The following is a 25,022-nucleotide window of genomic DNA, read 5'->3' on the forward strand; positions in this document are numbered from 1 at the left end:
GGCTCTTCTTTTTTAAACTTTCATTCACTAAACACATAATAGGAATTCCTTCTAAAAATTCAACTTTCTTGTCGGCAAACTGTTTTTGCTGCCCATTGCTATCTATCCAAGTACTAGTCCACGTAACTAGTCCTCTGGCATTTTAGCATATGGAAGGCATGCTATTTCAACCTCTGCAGCAGATACATGTTATTCTTCCTGTCGAATGTCTTCCAAATGGATTGATATGCATTTCTGTCATTCGTTCTGTAGAACGTGGAAGCCCCTTTGACTCTCAAAATTCATATATCCACAGACATTGAAGACTCCTTATGCCACGGACATCTCTTTTATCCTTAAGGACATTGTAATTTTCTACTTCTATAGCTTACATGTTTGTTCTTTCCGGTGATACCGCTCTATGGGTACATGTATACTAAATATATTCATTGCCGTATGTTTAGAGAAATGATAATGACATTCGTTTATCCTCTTCTTACGCTACTTAAAAGTATCGGTTACATAATTCATGCAATCCATGGTTCTCGCTGATGGCTTCATGTTTTATTGGGCCTTTTCCAATGCAAAATCTGATTCGAAATGCTTCAAAATTGTGCTTTACATCTGTGAATTTCCACCACTTATCGCAAGTAAATTAGCTGTGCAACAGTATCGCTTCATCTGCTGAATGGTGTTGAAATTAGTTGTTTAATCCTTTATTTCTTTCTTTGAAACTGGATATTTTCCAATGCAAAATCTGATTCAAAATGCTTCAAATTTGTGCTTTACATCTATGAATTTCCACCACTTATCGCGAGTATGTTAGTTGTGCAACAGTATCGCTGCATCTGCTGAATGGTGTTGCAATTAGTTGTTTAATCTTTTATTTATTTCTTTGAAACTGGACAACTTCAGACGACATCATAGGGTGAGACTCAAAAGAATTGTTTCTGTATGGGTTCATTCCATAGCCCTCTTGTGCACCATATATTTGCTGCTATTGTTTATTATATGTGTATTGACAACATCTTCAAAGCACAGACAGGCACCTCCCGATAACATTTGAGCTTATTTTATCGGCTTTTTTTATTATCAGAATTGCTACCTTAATATATCTCCTCCCGTGGATTTGCAAATATGAGCATATTGTTTCCTATTGCCGTTTCAATGAAATTCAGACATGGATATCTGCCCTTCCATCGCTATTGCCTTCAGTCACGGTCTTCTCCATAATATCGTCATCCAGATTTTGATACATATTACTGCAATAAGCACTACCATGGACTTTATTCCATTGTGTACTCAATCATACTTTTCCCATGGTTTAGCATAGAAGTATTTATCACTGTTATAAACACATCTTCCCTTCATCATTTCTGAATTTTTTACAGCTAGATTACTCTTCTAATCAGATTGTTGTCTTTACAATACAATGCTTATATAGGTTGCAGCATGAATTCGGAAGTCGCCTATGTAAGTGCAGGGAGTCATATTCTGTGTTGCTTCTAATATTGAGAATGTTACTGTATTTATGTTGTTCATTACCATCTCTCCCTCTGCTTGTTAAATGGAGGCTCTGAAATTGTATTAATGATATCCAACTCTGTTTATTAGCAGAGTACTGGTAAAGAATTAAGCTATTGAAATGGGATGAATCAGAAATATCTGGTGATAATAATAAATATATCTGTCAAGCGATAATACTTTATAAGTCTCCCACATCATAAATGGAGGCCCTGAATTTTGCAAAAAATTAAGGGCTCCATCAGGTTCCACAGTGCTATTTTGTAAACAGCATTCTACTGTACAGTTTTAATGTGGAACAAGGAAACCTTGCATTTCAATTCAATCATTTGAGTTTGCTTCCTTTCTTGTCTAGTTCATTATGTATATTGCATTGAAAACTATAGCACTCTACAAGCACACTGTTTCATAAAATGTCAGTAAAGTTTTGTGTAAAATATTAGTCTACTGGTTAATCCACACTGAGATCCTTGAATGCAAAACTATCAGATCGGTCTCTTTGACAGTTTGGTTATAGTTTAAGGGGGAAAAGTGTAGTCAAACCTTGTTTTTCTACGGATGGGAAAAATACATAGCTTGGGAAAAATCAGGAAAGATCTTATTAAGTTACAACTGAAATTAGCCCACAACTCCCAGCCCGATGAAAGAACTGAAATACTCGATATGTGTGCGAGTATAACAAACTCCATCATCAGGCTCAGAAAGATTCACCCTTTATGGATTATGGACTTTCATCAAAAGCTTCAAAACAAGAAGATGTGGCAAAGAAGAAGTACCTGAAGTTGGGCCAGGATCTTCTTGCAGAAGATAGGTGCAAAATTTGTATGCGGAGTTTCAGCAGACAGTAATCAGCCTATAAGTGAACAAAATTCTAAACATGACTTGGAAGGCAATGAAACGGAATGTACTACACAGGTTATAGGTGGTTTTGAAAAAGGAGAGCTACCCACTACCAGTGATTTGCAGCCATCTCATGATCATGTGAAAGATGTTAAATATGGCACAGTTTTATTGATAGGTAGCATGAAGGTAAAGGTTCTTGTGAGGCTGCCTGCACTAGTGCTATTGATGGGAATATTGATAACGCATTGGAGAAGAATGTCCAATCAGCCAATGATGATGACTCGACATGTTTTCTGAGCGTTGATGCATATATTGGTCCAAACTTAATGATCTCTACATATGGTATGAATTCTTTGTGTGATGAAATTGTTTTTGAGCATAGTCCTGCCCCTAATTCCTTTACACAATTGGGTATGAAAGATGACATTTATGATGTGAATATGTACAATGAATGTAGTGTCCCCATTTTTCGCGAGCTTCAGCAGATGATTGAATCAGTTCATTATAGTGACCCTTGTGAGCTGACCAGATGATTTGGGGGTCCCAGTAGTGGACTAACTATTTATAGGAAGTATAATTCTGGTAGTTTCCATATTTGGCAGTGCAGATGGTGACGCTGGCAATTGGTCATCACCTACAACAGATGAGGCTATTTATTAAGTGAGCTCATATTTATTAATTATTTATTAAGTTTATATTATTATCACTTTATTATTATATGTTCTAAAGTGATGTTGTGTTGGTGAAACTTCTTAAGTGAAGTTCTGTTTGGGAAACAAATGTCTTTGGGGGATTATAAATATGGGCTCATTGTAAAGGAAAAAGCATCCGATTATTAGATTATCTATTTGCTTTTGTAGTCTTCTGAGAATTTCTGAGTTGTTAGTTTTTGTGCCCTTGTTGAGGTGTTAGCATAGTAACACGGGACACATTCCCCTCTTTTTACCCCACGCACAAGGGACGAGGATGCACTGGGGTGGGGACTTATGGACTCCGTTCCCCCATCCCCAATGGAACCACCAAATTCCACCACCTCCATCAAAAATGGAGAGACGTCCCAGTGTTAACTATTTGCTGATTTGACTATTTATGTTCAATGTTCGATGTTCTAATTCAATGCAATGCTCAAGTATTTACTCTTTTACATCAATATATCTTATAATGCAATATATCTTTTTATAACCAGCATTTTAAGTACCATATGTATAGTATTGGCATCCAAAGAGGGCATTTTGATATCTATTTAATCTGAGAAGCAGTGTCCAAAGAGGGTTTCATATGTATGAGAAATTATTAATGCTATAGCTGAAGAAAAAGTGAAGGAATTCATCACTTGTTTGGGCATTTACTCCTAAGGTTAATCGCTGCAATATCTGAAGCAGCATTGGGCATTTGTTTCATCAAATAAAGAGGCTGTTAGTGACTGTTTGGGCAGCTAGGAAGAGCTGTGATCTCCTCCTAAGACCTGCCTTTGGGTTCCTAGCAGACAGAGCGTGTTGTACCAGCACTACACAGGCTGCATTCACAAGTTTTAGGTGGCATTCCCAAGTCCCAACCACCTTGCAGATTATTTTGTTTATATTCTGCAAAAATTGAAGGTGGTGTCTCATATTTCTCAAAATTTCATTTGCTTAAATAAATTAGTCATCGTAACTGCAACTACATTATATTGCAATTGAAATTCAAAGTTGCAAGGATTATTTGTTGTTCATTTCATGTTCTTAGTTTAGCATACATGCACACACACACAGATATATATATATATATATATATATATATATAGACACACTGAAAAAGCCACAAAAAAAACATTTTTTTGGCAAAAACCAAAAAAAAATGTCTTCAGCACTGCTATAGTGTGAGCCAACGGGTCACTTACAAGCTTCTTGTTTTAACTATGCTAAATTGTACTCAAAAGATTATTGTTAACATGGAAACGTGTAGTCTGAAATAAAAGAATATGATGCAAGAACACCAACTCTAAAAGGAGTATGGTACATCTAACGCCCTGAGAATTAGCAGTGTACAGAAACTTAGGTGTTGAGTTTACTATAGGTTTTTTTCAGTAACAATAGATGGGGAAGCCTTCCCTTAATTAGGAGAGATTGTGTCTCACATGCTGTTTTTGAAAATAAGGATTTCCAAGCACAGGGTTTCTCATATAAGAGACCATGAATTTAATACACCGCCATTTTTGTCTCTTGGATTGATGACATAGACTTCTGACACTTGTCGCAGCTTAGCATAGGCTAAAGGTATGCACATACATGATGATGGCATGCTCCAGAAAAGGAATGGAGTGCTAGTCTTTGACTTTGTGACATACTCCAGCTAGCCTAGAAATGTACAAATATTCACATGTGACCAAGTTCACTCTTAAAATAGCATAGTGGCATGGAAGTAACATGTTCCCATTGTCATTTCTTCCATTATACATATCTACATCCAACATGAAAACACATGATCAATGTGAAGGTTTGCATTAGTCGTCAACTATTACATATGCTAATATTTCTTTGTCTGTGATAAGGGTTTGTTCAATAACAACATTTCAGATAACCTTTATGCATATGATCATCCTCATTATCAAACTTATGAATAATGTTCACACATGCAGTGCATTGCTTTCAATTATTACTCACTAAACATGTGATAATTAAGCTGACTTGCACAGACAAATAAGCACAAATGTCATTTCTCAATTTTGATTTGCATGATTAGATCATACAACACAAATATGATAAAATGGCATACCCAATATCTTTACCATTAATCAATGGTCGAACAAGCAAGTGTCCACTTCTCGCACGAATCATCTACATCCATGACAATAAACATAATAACTTTGAGAATTAAATCCTATTACCATAGGAGTCATTCATGAACAGCAAACAGACAATCATCATTTTATCCCCATACAGGATATATTATGACGACAATATTGATGCAAAGGAAGATGTAGGAATGGTTAGAAAATGCATGCTGTAGCTAATACTTCACAGTAAGTGAACACAATAATTCTGTAACAGTAGCGAAAGAGTTATCATTTTAATGGTAAATGATCATGTGACAAAAGTTGTATGGCAGACCCTAATTCATTTAGAAACCATCAAAAGTGCATTCAAAGTTTGATTCCAACTAGTTCTAACCGTGTTAAAAAATGATTCAAACAATCAACATGAGCATCAGAGAACAATTGTAGAATTTATCTTACAAGTACTATCTCATAAATAAGAATACATTATATATGAAAAAATCCATTATATGAGTTGATCTATTAGTGATTTTTAACTTGAGAGTTGTACTAAAGCTGCTAAACATTTTTTGGTCCACTTTGTTCCTTCAAATCTTTATTAGTAAAATTAAATCCCAATTTTCTACCATCTTCCTGAGTACTTCCATTTTTAGTTTCTCTTAATTCAAAAATACAGATTTCATATAAGACAGAAATTCTTTATATTTATATTCATAATATGTTAAAAATAAGGCAACAAGTTCATTAAAGGCATGGAGTGTTGATTAGACACAGTGGTGTTGTGGCAGCTACCAAGATTCAAACTGTCACTGTGCTAGTGTACGTGTGGACTGAGTAGCCCCGGTGAGCTATTCTGCTTGTGGCTAAATAGTTTGATCTGTTTTCCAAATTAGGATGGAAGTCCCTGTTTGGCAACATACCAACTGGGCCAGCATATGGCCAAGTTTCCCTAAAATATTGATAGAGCAATGAGGAGACACCACCATTAAATAATACCCTACAAAATCATGTGTAACAATATGCATACCAATTTACAAAGAAATTTAACGTATTAAACAAGTAGGAGGGTCAATTAAACAACCACCAACACATAGCTGCTGCACAAGTCTCTAACAAAATTCAAACACCAAATAAAAATAACAATATTTTTGTATTAATTGTTAAATGCACAGATCTGCTGAAGGATTTGAACTCTATATCTGATAAATAAAATCTGAGATGTCTTATTTGTTACATTTGTAACCTTAAGTTAACTCCAAATGAATTCCCCAAATTATATTGCTCATTGATTCTCCTGATTGTATCTTTCAACAGTGAAGAGAATGTAATTCATGAGGGATTTCCACCTCACAAACCCTATAGAAGATCTCTCCAATGTTTCATAAGTTTCTTATTTCATCTAGCATTCCTGAAAGTGAGCTCTTCGAAATCTTTTATTATGCTCTCATGAGAGCTCATTCACTCATCTTACCAATGTGGGATAAACAAACTTGTTGTCAGTAAAGTTATAAAATAGCCAATGGGTAGATTAGCATGTTGTCAGTGAGGTTATAAACTAGCCAACGGGGTTGAGTCACCACTTCGGAATGGCATATGTACATCGTCCGAAATGGAATTTGGATTATGGTTGTAATCTTCATTGGAAGCACTATGTAATTACTTTGGCATATATACGAATAATAAAAGGAGTACTTCTGTATTTACATATTCTTGCCTACTATCTGAATGCATTAATAAACCGTTGGTTGAAAGGAGGAAGTGAGGGAGGCCGTATGGCCCTACAACAATTAAAAACATCCATACACAACACAGTAAAAAGCTATAGCACAGGTGAATGACACAGAGGATGTAGCTATATAGCAAAAAGATATAGAGGAAGGAGCGAAAAAAAAAAAAAACGATGACAAATCAAAAATGTTCAGAATGAATAACACATGATGCCCAAGGGAAGGGAAAGACATAAACAGGTAGTAAAACATAAGCAATTGCCAAAAAGAGTGTGGGATCGGAAGAAAATCACAAAAATGGTGTGTTCCATGGACTTTGTGTGAGTTTAAGAGTGCTAATTTGGTCTTGGCAGCGAGGGCACCACCCCTCGACCCTGCTAGACCCCCAGTCGGTGCAGTTATCAGTCGTGGGAAGTGTGACCAGTTGATGAGACCTGGAATTGCTGCAAGCATAGAGAATCTGTGTACCAGAGGTAGAGAGCGCACTAGAGTAAGCCTTTCAAGAGGGGTGATACGTTTTGAGGCACTTGGAGTAGGTGTTGGACGTGAAGCTGTCTTGGTGGATGCATGGAGAGCTCGAGAGGAGCTGATCATCCAGTTGAAGGCAGTTCAACGACACTTGGCTCAGTGTACGCAGGAATTGGAAGCAGAGAAAGCGACACGAGTGGATATTTTGTAATTGTCGTCCGGATACAACTTTTCTTTTTGGGGGGCATGATGTTGTCAGTAAAGTTATAAAATAGCCGATGGGTAGATTAGCATGTTGTCAGTGAGGTTATAAAATAGTCGACAGGGTTAGTAACCCCTTCGAAATGGTATATGTACACTGTCTGGAATGGACTTTGGATTATGGTTGTAATCATCATTGAAAGCACTATGTAATCTCTTCAGCATATATGCGAATAATAAAAGGAGTATTGTTGTTCTTGTTCATTATCTGTATGCATTAAGCTATTTACCCCATACGCACTATGTAATCTCTTCGGCATATATGCAAATAATAAAAGGAGTATTGCTGTTTTTGTTCATTATCTATATGCATTAATCTATTTACCCCATACGGTAAACAAAAATCAGTTTTCCCCTTTCTCTATTTTTGGGGGATTTGTCTTTTTACTCCTATTTTCTCGTGATTGCTTTTTTCCTACTATTTTCCTGCGAATGTTTTTCCTTTAATATTCCCTCATGTCACTTAAAATCACTTTTCCTTTATCTTTATCCCCATTTACATTCTATGCCTCCAATGTATTTATAAACAAATGGACTTTTCATATTTAAATGTTTCATACATAATTAAAGTCCTACACTAATATTTAACTTTATAAACCAACATTTTAATGCATAAATAAATCATATCAATGATGTTAAAATTGTTTTTTGGTATTAATCATTTAAATATGTGTGTGTGTGTGTGTGTGTGTGTGTGTGTGTGTGTGTGTGTGTGTGTAAGAGAGAGAGTGAGAGAGAGAGAGAGAGAGAGAGAGAGCAGGGGTTCTTTTCCTTTTTCCAGGCATGAGGTTTTGGCTGGAGGGGAGATCTTTAGTTTCCTGATTGTAATCAAAGTGAGGGAGATGAGTATTTTGTTCTAAAATGTAACTTAAGGGTAGAGGCAATATGATTTGCAGTACCTTTTTGTGTGTTCAAAGCAAAGAGATATATGTATGTCAAATCTTTGAGTTTTGGATATTTTACATCTAATTGACGATACTCTTTGAGTTATTTTAGTTTTTCTTTGAACACCATTCTATCCTTAATTGTAAATGCATTTCCACAATTCATAGAACTAATCCTGTGCATCTAGATTTAGATTGTGTGAGTATTTTTTAAGCCAACATTTCAGGTCACACTCTGTGAACCATCATCAGGGCAATAGAGCAGTAAGGAGTTGAGAAGTGTGTAGGTTGCAAAGATGGAGGAGATTTAAAAAGAATAGAGGGAAGGAGGGAGAGAGGGAGAGGTATAGGGCGGAAACCGAGGAGAGGAGAAAAAAGATGAAAAAGTTGAAAGAAAGGCTAGGAGGGACAAAGACCACAGAACAAGAGAGGAACAACATAATAAATAATAAAGAAATAGAAAAAATAAAATAAAAATAATACCTATATTCCTAATACCAAACCAAAACACAACCATCACAATAATATATATATATATATATATATGAGTAAAATATAAGTAAAAATAAATTATATATATATATAAAAGCATAATGAAATATAAATATAAGAATAAAATATAAGATAAAATAAATAAATAAATTTATATATATATATATAATAATGAAAAAATATCATAACAAAATAATAAAATAACTAGAAATATATATATATATATATATAAAAGAAAAATAATTAATTGAAAGAAAATTAGAATACTAGAAAAAAAATTTGCAAATAATAATATATACTTACATACAAACAAAGAAATAAATAAATAGAATTCATTGAAAATATGGGAAAAATAAGTAAAATATAAATATATATATATATAAGGATATATAAGAGTAAAATAAAAGTAAAAATAAATTTTATATATATAATTTATTTTTCCCATTTTTTCAATGAATTCTGTTTATTTATTTCTTTGTTTGTATGTAAGTATATATTATTATTTGCGAAAAAAATTTCCAGTATTCTAATTTTCTTTCAATTAATTATTTTTCTTATATATATATATATATATATATATATATATTTCTAGTTATTTTATTATTTTGTTATGATATTTTTTCATTATTATATATATAATTTTTTATTTATTTTATCTTATGTTTTATTCTTATATTTATATTTCATTATGCTTTTATATATATATATATAATTTATTTTTACTTATATTATTGTGATGGTTGTGTTTTAGTTTGGTATTAGGAATATAGGTATTATTATTATTTTATTTTTGTTATTTCTTTATTATTTATTATGTTGTTCCTCTCTCGCTCTGTGGTCTTTGTCCCTCCTAGCCTTTCTTTCAATTTTTTCATCTTTTTTCTCCTCTCCTCAGTTTCCGCTCTGTACCTCTCCCTCTCTCCCTCCTTCCCTCTGTTCTTTTTAAGTCTCCTCCATCTCTGCAACCTGCACACTTCTCAACTCCTTACTGCTCTATTGCCCTGATGATGGTTCACAAAGTGTGACCGAAAACATTGGCTTAAAAAATACTCACACAATCTAAATCTAGAAGCACAGGATTACCATTCTGTCCTATTTTACTTCATACATGTTTGTTACTTGATCTTCGAGTCTTGATCGCTCATGTATCTGGAATGAATGACATGTGTTTGTCTTGATCTCTTTGTAATGTGAAAGACTAAATAAGTGGTCTTGAGGCTGTTTGTTCGTCTTGAATGACATTGAGAAGCTTGGGGCCCTCATTGTCATTTTAAATTGGAAAAGACTTGATCTGATCAAAGTGACAGGCTGTCCCATAGACTATGTTTAGTCTCGTGGACATTAAAAAATTTCTTCTTTATCTTCTTTCTCTCATTTATTTCAGTTTGTAAATCTAATAACCACATTTACTTCATGTTGATGGGTAGATGTTAGCACCTTGGTGTCTTCTGGTTAAAGACATCCAGTTATTTATTCACTGAATATCTTCTAAGGGGCTGTACCTCTTAAAAATTCGAAGGGAAGTCATTACCATCCACTTACCCAACTGTTTTGGATTGTTTATCTCTAAAGAAGGGCGATGGAGTTAAGCTTTTGAGCATTTGTGAAGGAGACAAATCTGTTCACTAACACCTTATAAACAGGACTTTCAAACTGTCTCATCAAAGAGCATTAATCAAATGTGCTGCCCATTAAAAAGACTAAAGTGCTAATTAACAAGCTTCTTAAATTCAAGAACTAGTTCTTCAAATATTATAATATTCAAGGAGCTAATGTTGATGGTGTCTTGGGAGGCATTGCTATATTTTAGAACCCTAAGATTATAGATGGATATTCTTTGATGGAAGACTCAAACCATGCTGCTGCATTGCCTACTAATAAGAGAGAAAATCTCACAGATCACCTCAAATATCTAAACAGCTAATTCTAGAGATATTATGAAGAAGCTATAGACTGGTCTCAAAAGATTTACAAGGCTTCAACTCAGCAATAAATGGTATCCGATGGAGGACTTTGATACCCCACTAGGTGAATCTCAAATTTCCATGAAAAGCAAGGTTGATTTGGTGGACCATTTTTTGGTGGCCATTTCTATAGGGAAGGGAACAAAATGGCAGATGCGTTGGCAAATGTGGCAACAGAAGAGAGATGATGGGAGCAGCAATGATGATTGTCAACAAGGATGGTGAACCTCCAGATTTTGAGGACTAGAGGTCAGAAAATTATCATTTTCAATTGAATTTCATGGAGAGGAAAGATGGATGTTTATTGTCAAAGAATGGAAGCATTACAACTTTCAAGATGCAAGTGTGTGAAGTGAACGATATTTGCAGAGAGCAGATTATTTATAGGCCCCAAGTGGCTATCAAAGAGGCATTTTGTAAACGGCATTGTGGAGAATATGCACATGCCACTAAGCCTGAAGTGAATTTTAAGACAAGCCATAATACATGCAATGAAGAGTGTGTAGAGAAAGGAATTTCTGAAGTCCAACCATAGATATAGGGTTAAAAGTTAACATTGATCTTTCTTCTATGTTCCTAGCATCACTGTTGGACATGGGAGAGACTAAGGCAATGCTGAGAATTTCTGAAGTCCAACCATAGATAAAGGGTTGACACTAATATCTCTTCTATGTCTAGCATCGCTGTCAGACATGGGAGAGACTAAGGCCAGGAGGCCAATTCTGAGCCGTTTTTAGGGGGAACTGGAGGACATTTAAAGTATTCTGGGACCAACAAAAAATTGCAAATTGAAAACATAAACTCATGAACAGCAGTATTACAAATCACTCAACAATTTATAATAATGAAAACTGTACACAAAGGCAGGCTCAGTGAAGGAAATTTAACACAGATTCAGATATTAAATTCTTTGGTTCTCACATCAAAAAGAGCTACAATGTCCACAATACACGTATGATAATATCAGTCAACAGTACACATACTAGCCATCACTGATGGCTTCCTCTAAAGTGGTAACTCAGTAATAGGCTACTTGAAAGTGATGCATACAGACCACTTATATAAAGTCAGTATTGGTGAAGTCAGTGATGATTATGCCCCCTAATGTTTGCTTCAGATCTCATGCATTCCACAATACCGACTCAGAAATCTTCTGCTTCCCTGACTCAGTCAACATGCCTCCTACATATTCATGAAATCAGTGTATCTGTGGGTCGACTCTGCTTTGCTAGTGTCAGCAACACACAGAGAAGTAGAAACCGGTGTACTACTGGGCCAATGATGCATCTATTAGTCAATGTTCTTCTTGTGATTCTTCACGACTTCCAACCTCGGGGATAAGTTAACCCACTCAGGCTTCCGAGGTATTCATCCAAAGACTTGACCTAAAATCTGCATTTCATGGTTAAATTACAACATGCCTCTCTATGCAAACAATTTGCATATTAATACTAGTCTCTGTCCAAAGGGAAATAAGTTGGCCAAATAATATTGTGCCTGTATTTAAAAAAAATTATTGATTATTTAATTTTCTATTATTGATTATTAATTATACAAAGTGATTGAAAAAATCACGTTATTTCCTTGTTACAGACAACAGAAATTACTGAGACCATTCAGGGTCAATTTTCTCCTCCTCATCTTCCCTCCTCCCCAGGCATACGAATGCAGCGAGCAGAAGTGTTCTGCTTTCAAAATGAATGTTAGATTTGGTCCCCAACGGATGGTCTTGGGTGGCTGCAGAACTATATCAAATAGGAGAGAGGCTAGTTCAGTTTAGGGCTGGGGATGAAACAATGACAGTAGTAGAGGTTTTGGAGGATGAGAACAAGGAAGAGTTTGTGGGCTCTAGTGTTGTGGACAAGAGTTGGATGGAAAGGATCACACCATGTGACACCCTGGATAATAACTTGTGTAGGTGAAGGATTCGCTGCAAGATAGGTGGTAGAATACGTTAGTAGCCGCATTTTAATATGCTAGAGGGTAATGCAGTGTCATGGTGTATACATTGTAAATTTGTTAACCTGTTTTGAGATAAAGGAGGTTGTTGTATGCTAGTATGGGCTTCCTCTTTTACTTTAGTTAGAGCTTATCAATGGGAGATGAAAGCTTACTGTAATGGTCAGATGTCAAAAATTTTAATATTTTAATATAGGTGCTGTCCCTTAGCTGCTATTTACCGACCAAATAGAAATGAAAACATAAAGTAAGGCAATGTAGCAATGGTCATAGAAAACATAACTCACACAACAAGATTTAAAGCGTAATTTATTTTGCATCTTCCTTGCAGCATTGCTAATTAAAAGTTGTAATCATGGTGATTATGATGGTTAAAAAACAAAAAAAATCTCCATATCATCTTCAATTTGGAAACATTGAGCTCGATCCCTTGTTTTCTGGATTTCTGTCCTTTTCTTATCCTCGCTGGATTTGGAAGCTATGAGGCTATATATTGTAGCTCTTTCCTTCATTTAAAAATAGATCTTAGAAAACTCTGGAATACAAATTTTTATTTTTATTTTTTTGGCATATTGATGTTATTGTCATCTTATTCTTGGGTAATTGTACTATTGAACAATCTCTAGTAAACCTAACAGTGAGGAACAAGTTTCTTGCATTGCCTTAATTAATGGAGATAATGAGAAACACATTATTTGGACTTCTCAAAACTAAAGGAGATAACCACCAAATTCTAATTACCCATGGAGAGCTTGATTTTGAAACGTATTGCACATCAACTGGCCACATAATTGACATGCTGCAACACATTATAAATTTAAAAAGGAGATAAACTTTATCATTAGAAAATTTGGGTTAGTTGTAATCTCCTAAAAGCTAAACTGAACCTGCATCTTTATAATAGAAGACTCAAACAGTAAGTACGAAGTATAAGTACTTGATGTCTTGAAGTCCCTAGGTAGAGAATCTTCTATCTCTAGTTCAGTAAGCATAGAAGTATATATTAAAGCATTCATTATGTCACCTTCTAATAGAAAGCTGTAGCTCAAACACAATCAGATACCTGAATTCTGTTCCTAGAAAGGCATGGAAACATCATTCAGAAGGAGGCTTATCTATATTCATCTATCAAAAGAGATTGTCAAGTGAAGTTCAAATCCACTCATGCATGGAGAGAGTACTAGAAACACCCACCTTCACAGCAGGACCACAACTTCTGTCAAAAGATGCCTGTGGATAGTATTTATTATAGCGTGGAACTATCGAGGCCTTAGGAAGTTCATACAAATAGTCAGTCTCCACATTATCTTTTCCACTGTTGCCACCCCCACTATTCAAAGTTAAATATTTTACAGTATAAGAATCTTTCCCACCTTCAGCTGGGTAGTGTACACATGAATGTGGGAATTTGTGACTGAAACTAAGCTGCATAAAAGTTGATATTCATCAGCAATTAGAAAATATATTTGGCACAATATTCTAGTTATAGCAAAATCTCTTAATTTTGAATCAGGAAATATGACAAAAGATGTTGGACACAGATTTATCCCAAATCAAAATTATTGAAAAGTCAAGAACCAATAAATTATTCAAACAAAACCCATAAACATAAGGGAAAAAATGTTAGATCCAATTTTCAAATACGATCAACTAGAGTGACTAAAATGTAATATCCCCCAAGGATTAGAAAATTCAGAGTTTTTTTAACCAAATGATCCACAGAAATTTAACAACTTGCATTCAACTGATTTCAATTAATCCAACAAATTATACTGAAAACATAAAATATCAGAATAGAATAGAGATTCTCAAATGAAAAATGAGTATGCCTTTAAATCTTCAGTAGAGCAACAACAAACTATCCAATTGTAGACAGAGAAGTTACAGTTGGATTGGATAACCAGAAGTATGAATTTGAAGCACGAAGTGAGACACCCGAGTGATATCTCCAACATACAATTGATTTCCATCCACTACCTACAAGCTCGAGGATTTCCATCCTCAAACCTATTGAGCGCCAAAGCTTTCTAGAATTCTCCAAGATAACAAAATCAGACATATATCAAGCATAATGAAAATGAGTCTTTCAAAATTATTTTAAAGGACAACCATGTATCTCTTCATTTTCCCTTTTGTCTATCTCTTCATATTCTTTTTTGTCTCTTTATTTCCCCTCTTTCAAGTAAAATAACTTCATTAATTTTTCACTAGGCTCCATAAAGTCATTTTAATACATTATTAAATAATTATTGTTGGCAAAATGTTCAGCGCTCCCCTCGGAATTTGTGACAAGGGCTTAACCGCCTCCTGTATACTATATGTTGAATGGTTGTATTGAGCATTAACAGATCGGTCTTTTGGTGCAATGGCAACCCCACTCTAACAAGTGGTATCAAAGCTTGGTCACAGGTTCCAATCCTTGGAGCCTCGAGTAATGCTAAGTAGGAGATTGTTGGCAAAATGTTCAGCGCTCCCCTTGGGATTCGTGACAAGAGCCTAACCACACTTCATTTAATTTTATATAATTTGACAACATTAAATTTAATTATTTAATTGACTTCTAGCATCCCAAAAAAGGGACATTATAGTCCTCCCTTCCTACAGATTGCTTGCCTTGAGGCAATTTGCATCTGCATGTTTTATAACCAAATGCCCAGATCCCATATCAACCTCAAGAATGTTGCTCCACCAATCCATTGCGCACCTATGATATAATTAACACCATACTCGGAATTGTAAAAACACTCATCAAAATGTAATACCCTAACTAGGTATCGTCTCCAAACTCTCAAATGAAATCTCAGAAAAATATTGAACAGCAAATGCATGCAATTGATTTGATGAAACATTCAACAAATAACTAGCAATTCATCCAATATAACAGTTCCTATAACCTCAGATTTGTTATTGCATTATACATCAGCGATACAATAACTTATTATTATCATCACAATCCAATTTTAAAACAGTATTACAGTCAGATTGGAAATACTAGACCAGAAAAACAATGCAAGCACAAGTGAGACACCTGAAATAATGCCTCCACCACGATGGGTTATGTCCACCGTCTTCCGGCTTGTAGGGTTTTGTCCTCCAAATAGGCTGAAGCTGAAGCTTCCAATTAACTCTCCTAGAGAGATCAATAATCAGATCAAAAACCAAGTAAATATCCAAGCATACCGAAAAGAGCCCCTCCTCCCCTTTTTAAACACAACCTAGTGGCCTTTCATGTCCCTCTACTTGACTCTTCATTTTCCAATCCTATCCTTGTCCCTTTGCCAATTCGTCTCTTATTGACTCCCCCTTCCAATATTAAATTGACTTTAATAACTTTGTATTAAGTCCTCAATAGCTAGTATTAATATAAATGGGGTTGGGAAATTAATTTTCAAATGTCCCAAAAAAGGGGACACTACAGTCCTCCCTCCTCAAGATTGTTTGCCCTCTGTTAGTAAACAGATTTGTCTTCTTTAAAAATCTTTCACAAACAACTCTGAAATGCCCTAACTAAAAGACAATTCTGAAACCAATTGTTTGAGTCACTTGCAATTATTTTGTCAAGTGCTCTTTGAATTTTGAAATGAAGGTACAGCTCCCTCCTTTTGATTTATAATAAGTAATTTTCAATTAGCCTTTAACTAGAAGGCACATAAGGAGTACTAACATCCATTCATCAACATGATATGAATGCAGAGCTTGATTTAAATAACTTTAAAAGTGAATCAAATATATAGCACACAGGCTATCTAATCAACCTTCCCATCTACAAAGAAATGAAATGGAGATCTAATATTCATTTTGCATATTTGGATGAATAAAACCTCAAGATTCCATCACACACCAAAAAAAAACTTAATAAATGAGAGCAAGATAATATTTGAAATGTGATAAGAGCAACCAATAGATCACTCCTGACCAGAGAACTATAAGTCCAAACCAACAGATCTGAAAATGTATTTCCCTTTATTCCAATTACACAAACTAATCATTTTGTCCCTAAACCGTTAACAAGTTTGCAAAACAAATACAATAAGATCTTCTCCCTCTACTTCTCTGTTACCACTTGAAAACGAAAAATGCCTTCCCTTTCTTGAAAAATGCATAGGCATTTCAAAACCCAAGAAGAACCCTTTACAATTGATTTCTCCCCATTAAATAATTTTCCCACAATAAGTTCAACTACCACAACTTCTTACCAAACTAATTTTATCTTCTCGAGTACATTACTATAATAATTAATTCTATTAAAGAATTAATTATTTTACATCCTCTTTCAAATTTAATCCACTCCCATCAACTCATCTAATTTATTTATTTTCACATTATGATAATTATCTCTTCTAGAATTAATTATGTGAGAGATTAATGTTCTTTTAAATTAATTTGGCATTTAATTATTTTTGCATTTGAATGTATTAACATTTAACTCTTTTAAGAATTAAATATTATATAGAGCAAAATAATTAATAAATGATTAATTTAAAAGCTTTCTTTTTAATGCTTTTTCACATAGTTGAGTGGGAGGGAAATAATTAGGGTTTTAAAACCCTAGGTAACACCCTCAAACAACAACGTGCATGTGATCACGATGCCTAGGTCCCATATTAGCCTCAAGAAAACTGCTATGACAAGTCGTTGCCCACTCTGATATGAATGAAGGACTTAGATCTGCAAACCCACTCATCGGCTCTCCATAAGAACAATACCTCAAGCATGCTAATTCTAGGACTCCAAATCATTCCATGTGCATGCTCAATTAGAACAACCTATCGTGTGCTACCATCATATACAAGAAGATCCTCAATCCGACTAAGAATCTCACTCCAATTGAGATCACAAGCACCATTGTGGTCAAATAATCATGGGAACTAACTTGAGTGCCAACCAACTCTTGGAAACATTACAAACCATGGGAATGCTTCTCCTGGATCCCACAAACAAAAAGGCCATCCACCTTCCCAACTATCTGTAATATCTTGCTTCTTTGTGCCCATAATGGGTGGAAAATCCTAGTTGCTCAACTGCGACAACGTTGCTCCTCTCACTGTATGCACTCTCACTATACTGCTCGCCACATCTCTATCCAATGCTGATTTGTAATCAGTATATGTCCCTCTATCAAGGAAGCAACCTCTTGGCTGCAACAAATATCAATTTGAAACTCCTAACCAATATCAATGAGTGTGTCATCATCAAATTCGAATAACGGATTCTCCATTATCCAATCAGCGTCTACTTCAAGCAAAGGGTTGTCTACTAGCTAAATGTGATCTAAAATTTTTGTACTTGGTCTCTTGGGACAATTATCTAAGTCACAAGTTTGTTCAATGCTATCTAGTTCATTAATTACTTCTTGGAAAAACTCCTGCTTATCTTTACTCTCATGTTCCCTACTCTGATTTGTGACCCTGACCTGATTTTTTGCTTTATGAAGAGCAACCTGTGTATCATCTAATGCCTCCTGAGTATCCTTACGTTCCGTGCTGAGCTCCACAATCTCATTCTTTCATTTGCTCAACTGATCAGCATATATTCCAACAACCTTAAGGATATAATCCTTGTTGGAAAGAAAAAATAAATACTCTAATTTCATAGATTCAAGGGCTGTTTTGACTGCCTGCAAATCAGCAACAAGTAAATCTCTTTCCACTCCCTTTCGAGCCTTATTATTGTTGTCAGTAAAATTATAAAATAGCCGACGGGTAGATTAGCATGTTGTCGGTGAAGTTATAAAATAGCCAATGAGTAGATTAGCATCTGAAAGGACACATGACGGTTGAGTCACCCCTTCGGAATGGTATATGTACGCCGTCTAGAATGGACTTTGGATCATTGTTGTCATCATCATTAGAAGCACTATGTAATCTCTTTGGCATATATGTGAATAATAAACGGAGTACTGCTATGCTACATGTTCTTGTCTATTGCATGTATGCATTAAACTATTTACCCCATACGGTAAACATTTGGCACCGTTGCCCCATGGACCTAGAACGAAGCCAAAGGAATGAAGACTAATGCCGAATCAGCTTAACAAGGATAGGAATAAGATAAAGGAAAAAGATGAAATACGCACTGCACAAGAAATTTTAATTTTGGCACAACAGGCCGAGCGCAGACGAAGGTTTCAACAGATTGCCAACGGACACCAAAGCACCGAGGAATTGTTGGGAGAGACTCAACAACGGTTGGATTTGGTGGAAGAAACAAAGGAGGAATTTCTTAAGCTGTATACACTGAGGGAAGAGAATCTAGACGGAAGGGAATTAACTCGCACGGCTCAGAGTGCTGAAGGAGCACGAGCATGGAGTGAACTCTTCATCCGCGATACACTTTCAGAATAGACAACTTCGCTTAACGAAGACCATTTTTCACCAAATAACACAGCTGTGGGAAATAAGACAACTGTCTGAAACAATGCGGGTGTTCAGAACATCGCGGGTGTACAAGACAATGCGGGTGTTCAAAACAGCGTGGGTGTGCAAAACAACATGGGTGTTTAGAAGAGCACGGGTGTGCAGAACAGTGTAATGTCCCTGACAAAAATAAATGTATTTAATTAATCTGTGTAATGGACCGATTATTTTTAATTTATCTCGGACCCATATTTATTTTTGTCTTAGTAGATTGTGTCGCCATCGGCTATCTTTGTACACCCTCAGAATGTTTCCCGATGAATATTTAAGCACGGCTATAGGTTGTCTATATGTATGCTTTAGATTATATCTTTCTATACTGCGGATTCCCATTGGAGTTTGGCATTGTTTGCCATTTCAAAAGTGAAAGACCTTCCCTATTTGGCTAGCACGGTTTCGGTGGGATTCAACCCTCACCCTATTCCGTCGATGTTCAACTGATTTATATCCAACAATTTGGAGTGCTCTCATTATTTGCCATTCTTATCAATCTGGTGAATATTTTGGTCTACTGTGTTTGTCATTGATTCGTGTGTTCGTGCAACATCGTGATTTCCATCATTCTTGGTGTGTTTCCGTGCTGTGTCCTTCAATCTATCCGCCCTACCTTGCAAATCACATTACCACAACTCGTTGTGCCTCACCCCATGATCGTACGACCTATTATATGACCGTACTACCTTCTTCCCCTAACGTACGGCCTCCATTCATCATTCCTTGTCACCCTACATAGCCGTACAAACACTTTAATACACCATTTAGAAACTTTACTCACCGTACGAATTAAGCTAACACAATACGACATCTGTAGTCACCATACGGCTCAGCTACCATCACCGTACGGATTGCCCCTCAATACCGTACAGCGATTCAAGTTCCATCGTACGGCTCTTATTGGCACACCGTACAGGCCTGCCCTGAACATTATTCTACGACGTACAAACTCCTTAGTCGTATTCTCTCTTCTCTACATCCACCGTACGGTCATCTGGTCTTGTGTTCGTACCCCATCTCCATTCTCCATATGTTGACCACCTGGTAAATTGTCGTACGGCCTGCATTGTTCAGGTATTTCTTGATCGGGAGGGACGTGGGAACACTACAATGGTATTAGACCCTTTGATCCTGCCAGCCTGTGAACAATGAATAAGAGTTTATAGCCAGAAGAGAAGGACACATTCCGTTGATCGAATGGCTGAAGAACGAGAATGGGATCCAACAGGTGCAGAACTCGTTGCACTTTTGAGGGATCTTACGCAAAACCCAACATAGATCACTGATAAGCAGCGGCTCATGGAAGAAACTCTCAAGAAGTTGGCAGAAAACAAAATATCTGGAGAACAGAATGGGCATAGCGCAAACTCGGTGGCGGGCAGATCACACCCTCACTCAGCACGCTCTCGACCGTCCATGTCGACTTTCCCACCACAGACAGAGACACATCATGAAGAAAGACTTCCAACCTTCGAAGAGATAAGGGAAGACTAGGGGAATGCAAATCTTGAAGAGGATATTTCCTACAAGGATTACGCAGATCTAAGAATGAGATATGTAGGAGGCGGAAACAAAGGAGGATACTTTAAAGATGATCTGAGGAGAAAATTGAGTAAAGTGAACCTGTCTCTATTTGATGGTTCAGGCTCCATTTCAGCACAGGCGTGGGTGATGAAAGTCGACACCTACTTCCAGCTAAATTCTATGCCTAAAGAAGCGATCAAATTTGCTGCATTGCACTTGGAGGGTGTTGCACATGAATGGTGGCACCATGGCACTATCACACTTGGGCATGATCAAATAAAGACTTATGCAGAGTTCATGGAGAGATTAATTGAACGATTTGATGGAAAAGACCTCGAACTCAATTTCAAAGATCTGGCGCAATTGAGGCAAACGGGATCGGTAGATCAGTTCCTCGCAGAATTTTAGAGACTTTCTGTGTTGGTCACAAACATCTCTGAACGAAGGCGGGTCATGCTCTTTATGGACGGGCTAGCAAAACCACTAAAGGGTTGGGTGAAGGGATTCAATCCGTCAACCCTATCAGAAGCAATCAGTAAGGCATGTAGCATGGCCTCGTAATCAACATCATCCTTATCCTCTCAGAGTCACTCACATTCGAAACTGCAAACATTTCCAAGGGACAAACCTCCCCCCAAGAAGCCGTCATTGGATGAAGCATCTTGACAAGAACTCCGAAGGAAGAAGTTGTGTTTCAGTTGCAAGGGGCCTTGGGTACCTTGCCACCGATGCCTTGGGAAAGGAAAAATTCATTACATCGAGGTAATGTTCGATGAAGAAGGTGGTCCTCCGAGGGATGGCAAATGAAGGACCGAGAGAAGTGTCCACGCATCGGATGGAGGCAATCCTGTGGCACGATGACGTTGCGTGGACTGCAAAATGTTTTATCTCGATAGAACCTATAAAGGGGCACCGAACATCTCCACAGGATAAAGAGCTTCAGGATATGTTAAGTAGGCATGAAAGGGTCTTCGTGGATATTCCTCCTAGCATACTACCGCATTGGGGATTTGAACACACAATAGAGTTGGAAACAGGGGCGAAACCTATCATAACCACACCATACCGCCACCCTAAGAAGTTTAAAGATGAGATTGAGCAAACAATTCAAGAGTTGCTTGAGAAGGGATGGATCCGTCCCAGTGCTAGCCTGTGCGTCATCCGTGGTGTTGGTCAAGAAGGACAGAACGTTGCACATGTGTGTGGACTATCACGCACTGAACAAAAGGATAATAAAGAACAGGTACCCCATCCCGAGGATAGATGAGCTGCTGGATGAACTACATGGCACGGTCTATTTTTCAAAAATAGATCTTCGTTCCGAATACCATCAAATCCAAATGAGGGAAGAGGATGTGGAGAAAACGGCCTTCCATTGCCACTACGGACACTGAGTTCTTGGTCATGCCGTTCGGTCTGACCAACACACCTGCTACATTCCAGTCATGCATGAACCGCATCTTTAACAAACAGTTGCGTAAGTATTTATTGGTATTCTTTGATGATCTTCTCATTTATAGCAGGACGTGGGAAGAGCACTTGAAACATTTAAACAAGGTTTTGAGTATCATGGAAGAACAGTCCCTATTCGCCAAATAGTCCAAATGTGAGTTCGGAATGATAGAGATATTGTACTTGACGTATGTCGTTAGTTAATACAGAGTTCAAGTGCATCAGGAGAAGATTCAGGCTATCCTTGACTGGCCTCCCCTGAAATCACTCACGGATTGACAAGGGTTCTTCGGATTGTGCAGTTACTACAAAAGATTTGTCAAAGGTTTTTCTAAGCTCAGCGTGCCTTTAACGGATCTGATGAAGAAAGGGGCTTTCCAGTGGGACGAAGAAGCACAACTCACATTTGATAAGCTAAAAGAGGCCATGAGCACTTGTCCGGTGCTGGCACTTCCCGACTTCACCCGACCGTTCATTTTGGAATGCGATGCGTCAGGGGAAGGCATTGGAGCAGTTTTGATGTAGGATAGACACGCCGTCGCCTATGAGAGCAAAAAGCTTAAACTAGCTGTATTCTATTTATGATAAAGAAATGTTGGCCATTGTTCACGCACTGACCAAGTTCCGACAATATCTAGTTGGTGCCAAGTTTGTTATCCGTACGGATCACAACAGTCTGAGATATTTCCTGGAGCAACGAGACTTGAATGAACGGCAACAAAAATGGGTAAGGTTCAATCTTTTGATGTCGACATTGACTATGTAAAAGGGAAAAACAATGTTGTTACAGATGCCTTGTCCCGAAAACCCACCATCTGCCCACTAGAACAAATCTTAGCCGACTGGAAGGCACAACTGTTGGTGGAATATTCCAAAAATATGTTTGCCTGTGAGATAATGGATGGTCACATCCACGACAATCAATATAGGATGGTGAATGATATCATCTATTATAAGGATCGGATCTACCTAGTGCCAGAATCCAAGCTGAAGCAGAAGATCCCGAAGGAAGTGCACGACTCCCCCCGGCTGGACATCCCGGCTTCCTTAAGACCTACGGAAGTATTCAGGAGAGATTTTCATGGAAGGGACTGAAAGAGGACGTGTTGCAGCATGTCAGAGAATGCATTGTTTGCCAACAGAACAAATCCGAACACACTCTTCCTACCGGACTGTTACAGCCTCTGCCAATTCCCGAACATAAGTGGGCAAGTATATCAATGGACTTCATAATAGGTCTTCTCATTATTTGTGATTCTTATCAATCTGCTGAATATTTTGGTCTACCGTGTTTGTCATTGATTCGTGTGTTCGTGCAACATCGTGATTTCTATCATTCTTGGTGTGTTTCCCTATTGTGTCCTTCGATCTATCCACCCTACCCTGCAAATCACATTACCACAACTCGTTGTGCCTCACCCCATGACTGTATGGCCTGTTATATGACCGTACTGCCTTCTTCCCCTAACATATGGCCTCCATTCATCATTCCATGTCACCCTGCATAGTCGTACGGACACTTTAATACACCATTCAGAAACTTTACTCACTGTATGGATTAAGCTAACACCCTATGGCATCTGTAGTCACCACATGGCTCAATTACCATCACCGTATGGATTGCCCCTCAATACGGTACGACCATTCAAGTTCCACCGTACGGCTCTTATTGGCACACCGTACGGCCCTACCCTGAACATTATTCTACGACGTCCGGACTCCTTAGTCGTATTCTCTCTTCTTTGCATCCACCGTATGGTCATCTAGTCTTGTGTCCGTACCCCATCTCCATTCTCCATACATTGACCACCTGGTAAATTGCCATACAGCCTGCATTGTTCAGGAATTTCTTGATCAGGAGGGACGTGGGAACACTACAAATAGCACGGGTGTATAGAACAACGCGGGAGTGCAAAATAGCGTGAGCACACAAGAAGAATCTCCAACTCGAATAGTAATGGCTGGATCAAAGCAAAAATTGCTAAAGTTTGATGGTGATGGAACAGTCGATCCAATCAAACACTGTAAGATATGCGAAACAATTTGGACGAAAAAAGGCGTAACCGACACAAATGAATGGGTCCGACAATTTCCAGCAACCCTAAGGGGTGTAGCGATTGATTGGTTTGTCCACACCGATCCCCAAAAATTAACTTCTTGGGCAGCAGTTAAAAAGGAGTTTATCACCGAGTTTCAATTGCTGCGAGACGACAATGAGATTATAGCAAAAATCTACACCACAAAGCAAGGAAAAAATGAAACAGTCCATGTATATGCTAGAAAACTAAAAGAATTACTAAATAAAATGGAAAGTAAACCGGCAGATGGGCTAAAAAAGAGATGGTTCATTGAAGGACTACGCCCGGAGCTAAGGAAGAAAATGAAGATTGTGCTGCCATCATCATACACCAAAGCATACAATCGGGCGATGGACATAGAGAGTGAATAGAAAATGAAAAAGAAGAAAAGTAGCTCATCCAACTCATATGGAAGAAGATAGCAGTGGTGATGAAAAGGACAATAAGAAGGTCCGAGCTCTCTAGAAGGATATAATCAAAATGATGAGGGAATTTAAGAATATGTAGAAAGAGACAAAGGGAAACGAGCTATGGTGCACAAAATGCAAGACATAAGGTCACACAAATTGGTCCTATCCGAAAAACCAATTCTGTGATATCTATCAGATTATGGGACATTCCACAAAAGAATACCCCTTCAATATGAAAACAAGAGGGCATCAACAAGTGCTCCTTACACAGGAGACTTCCACATTACGAGGC

General features: G+C 37.2%; 1 protein-coding gene across 3 annotated transcripts in view; it reads right to left on the minus strand.

The window, feature by feature from the left end:
* The window catches only part of LOC149538756 (uncharacterized), a 288,434-nt gene that overhangs the window by 151,300 nt on the left and 112,112 nt on the right, over window positions 1–25,022 (minus strand). For all 3 annotated transcript variants that reach the window (XM_089800082.1, XM_089800083.1, XM_089800081.1), the window contains 2 exons: window positions 14,051–14,281; window positions 5,101–5,162 (listed from right to left, as the gene is read on the minus strand). In XM_089800082.1, coding sequence (XP_089656208.1) covers window positions 5,101–5,162; window positions 14,051–14,281 — 293 coding nt within the window. The remainder of the gene's footprint in view (window positions 1–5,100; window positions 5,163–14,050; window positions 14,282–25,022) is intronic.

This window comes from Cupressus sempervirens, chromosome 9 (genome assembly GCF_028749045.1).
Source record: "Cupressus sempervirens isolate cs-2001-9-10 chromosome 9, ASM2874904v1, whole genome shotgun sequence".
Classification (NCBI taxonomy): domain Eukaryota; kingdom Viridiplantae; phylum Streptophyta; class Pinopsida; order Cupressales; family Cupressaceae; genus Cupressus; species Cupressus sempervirens.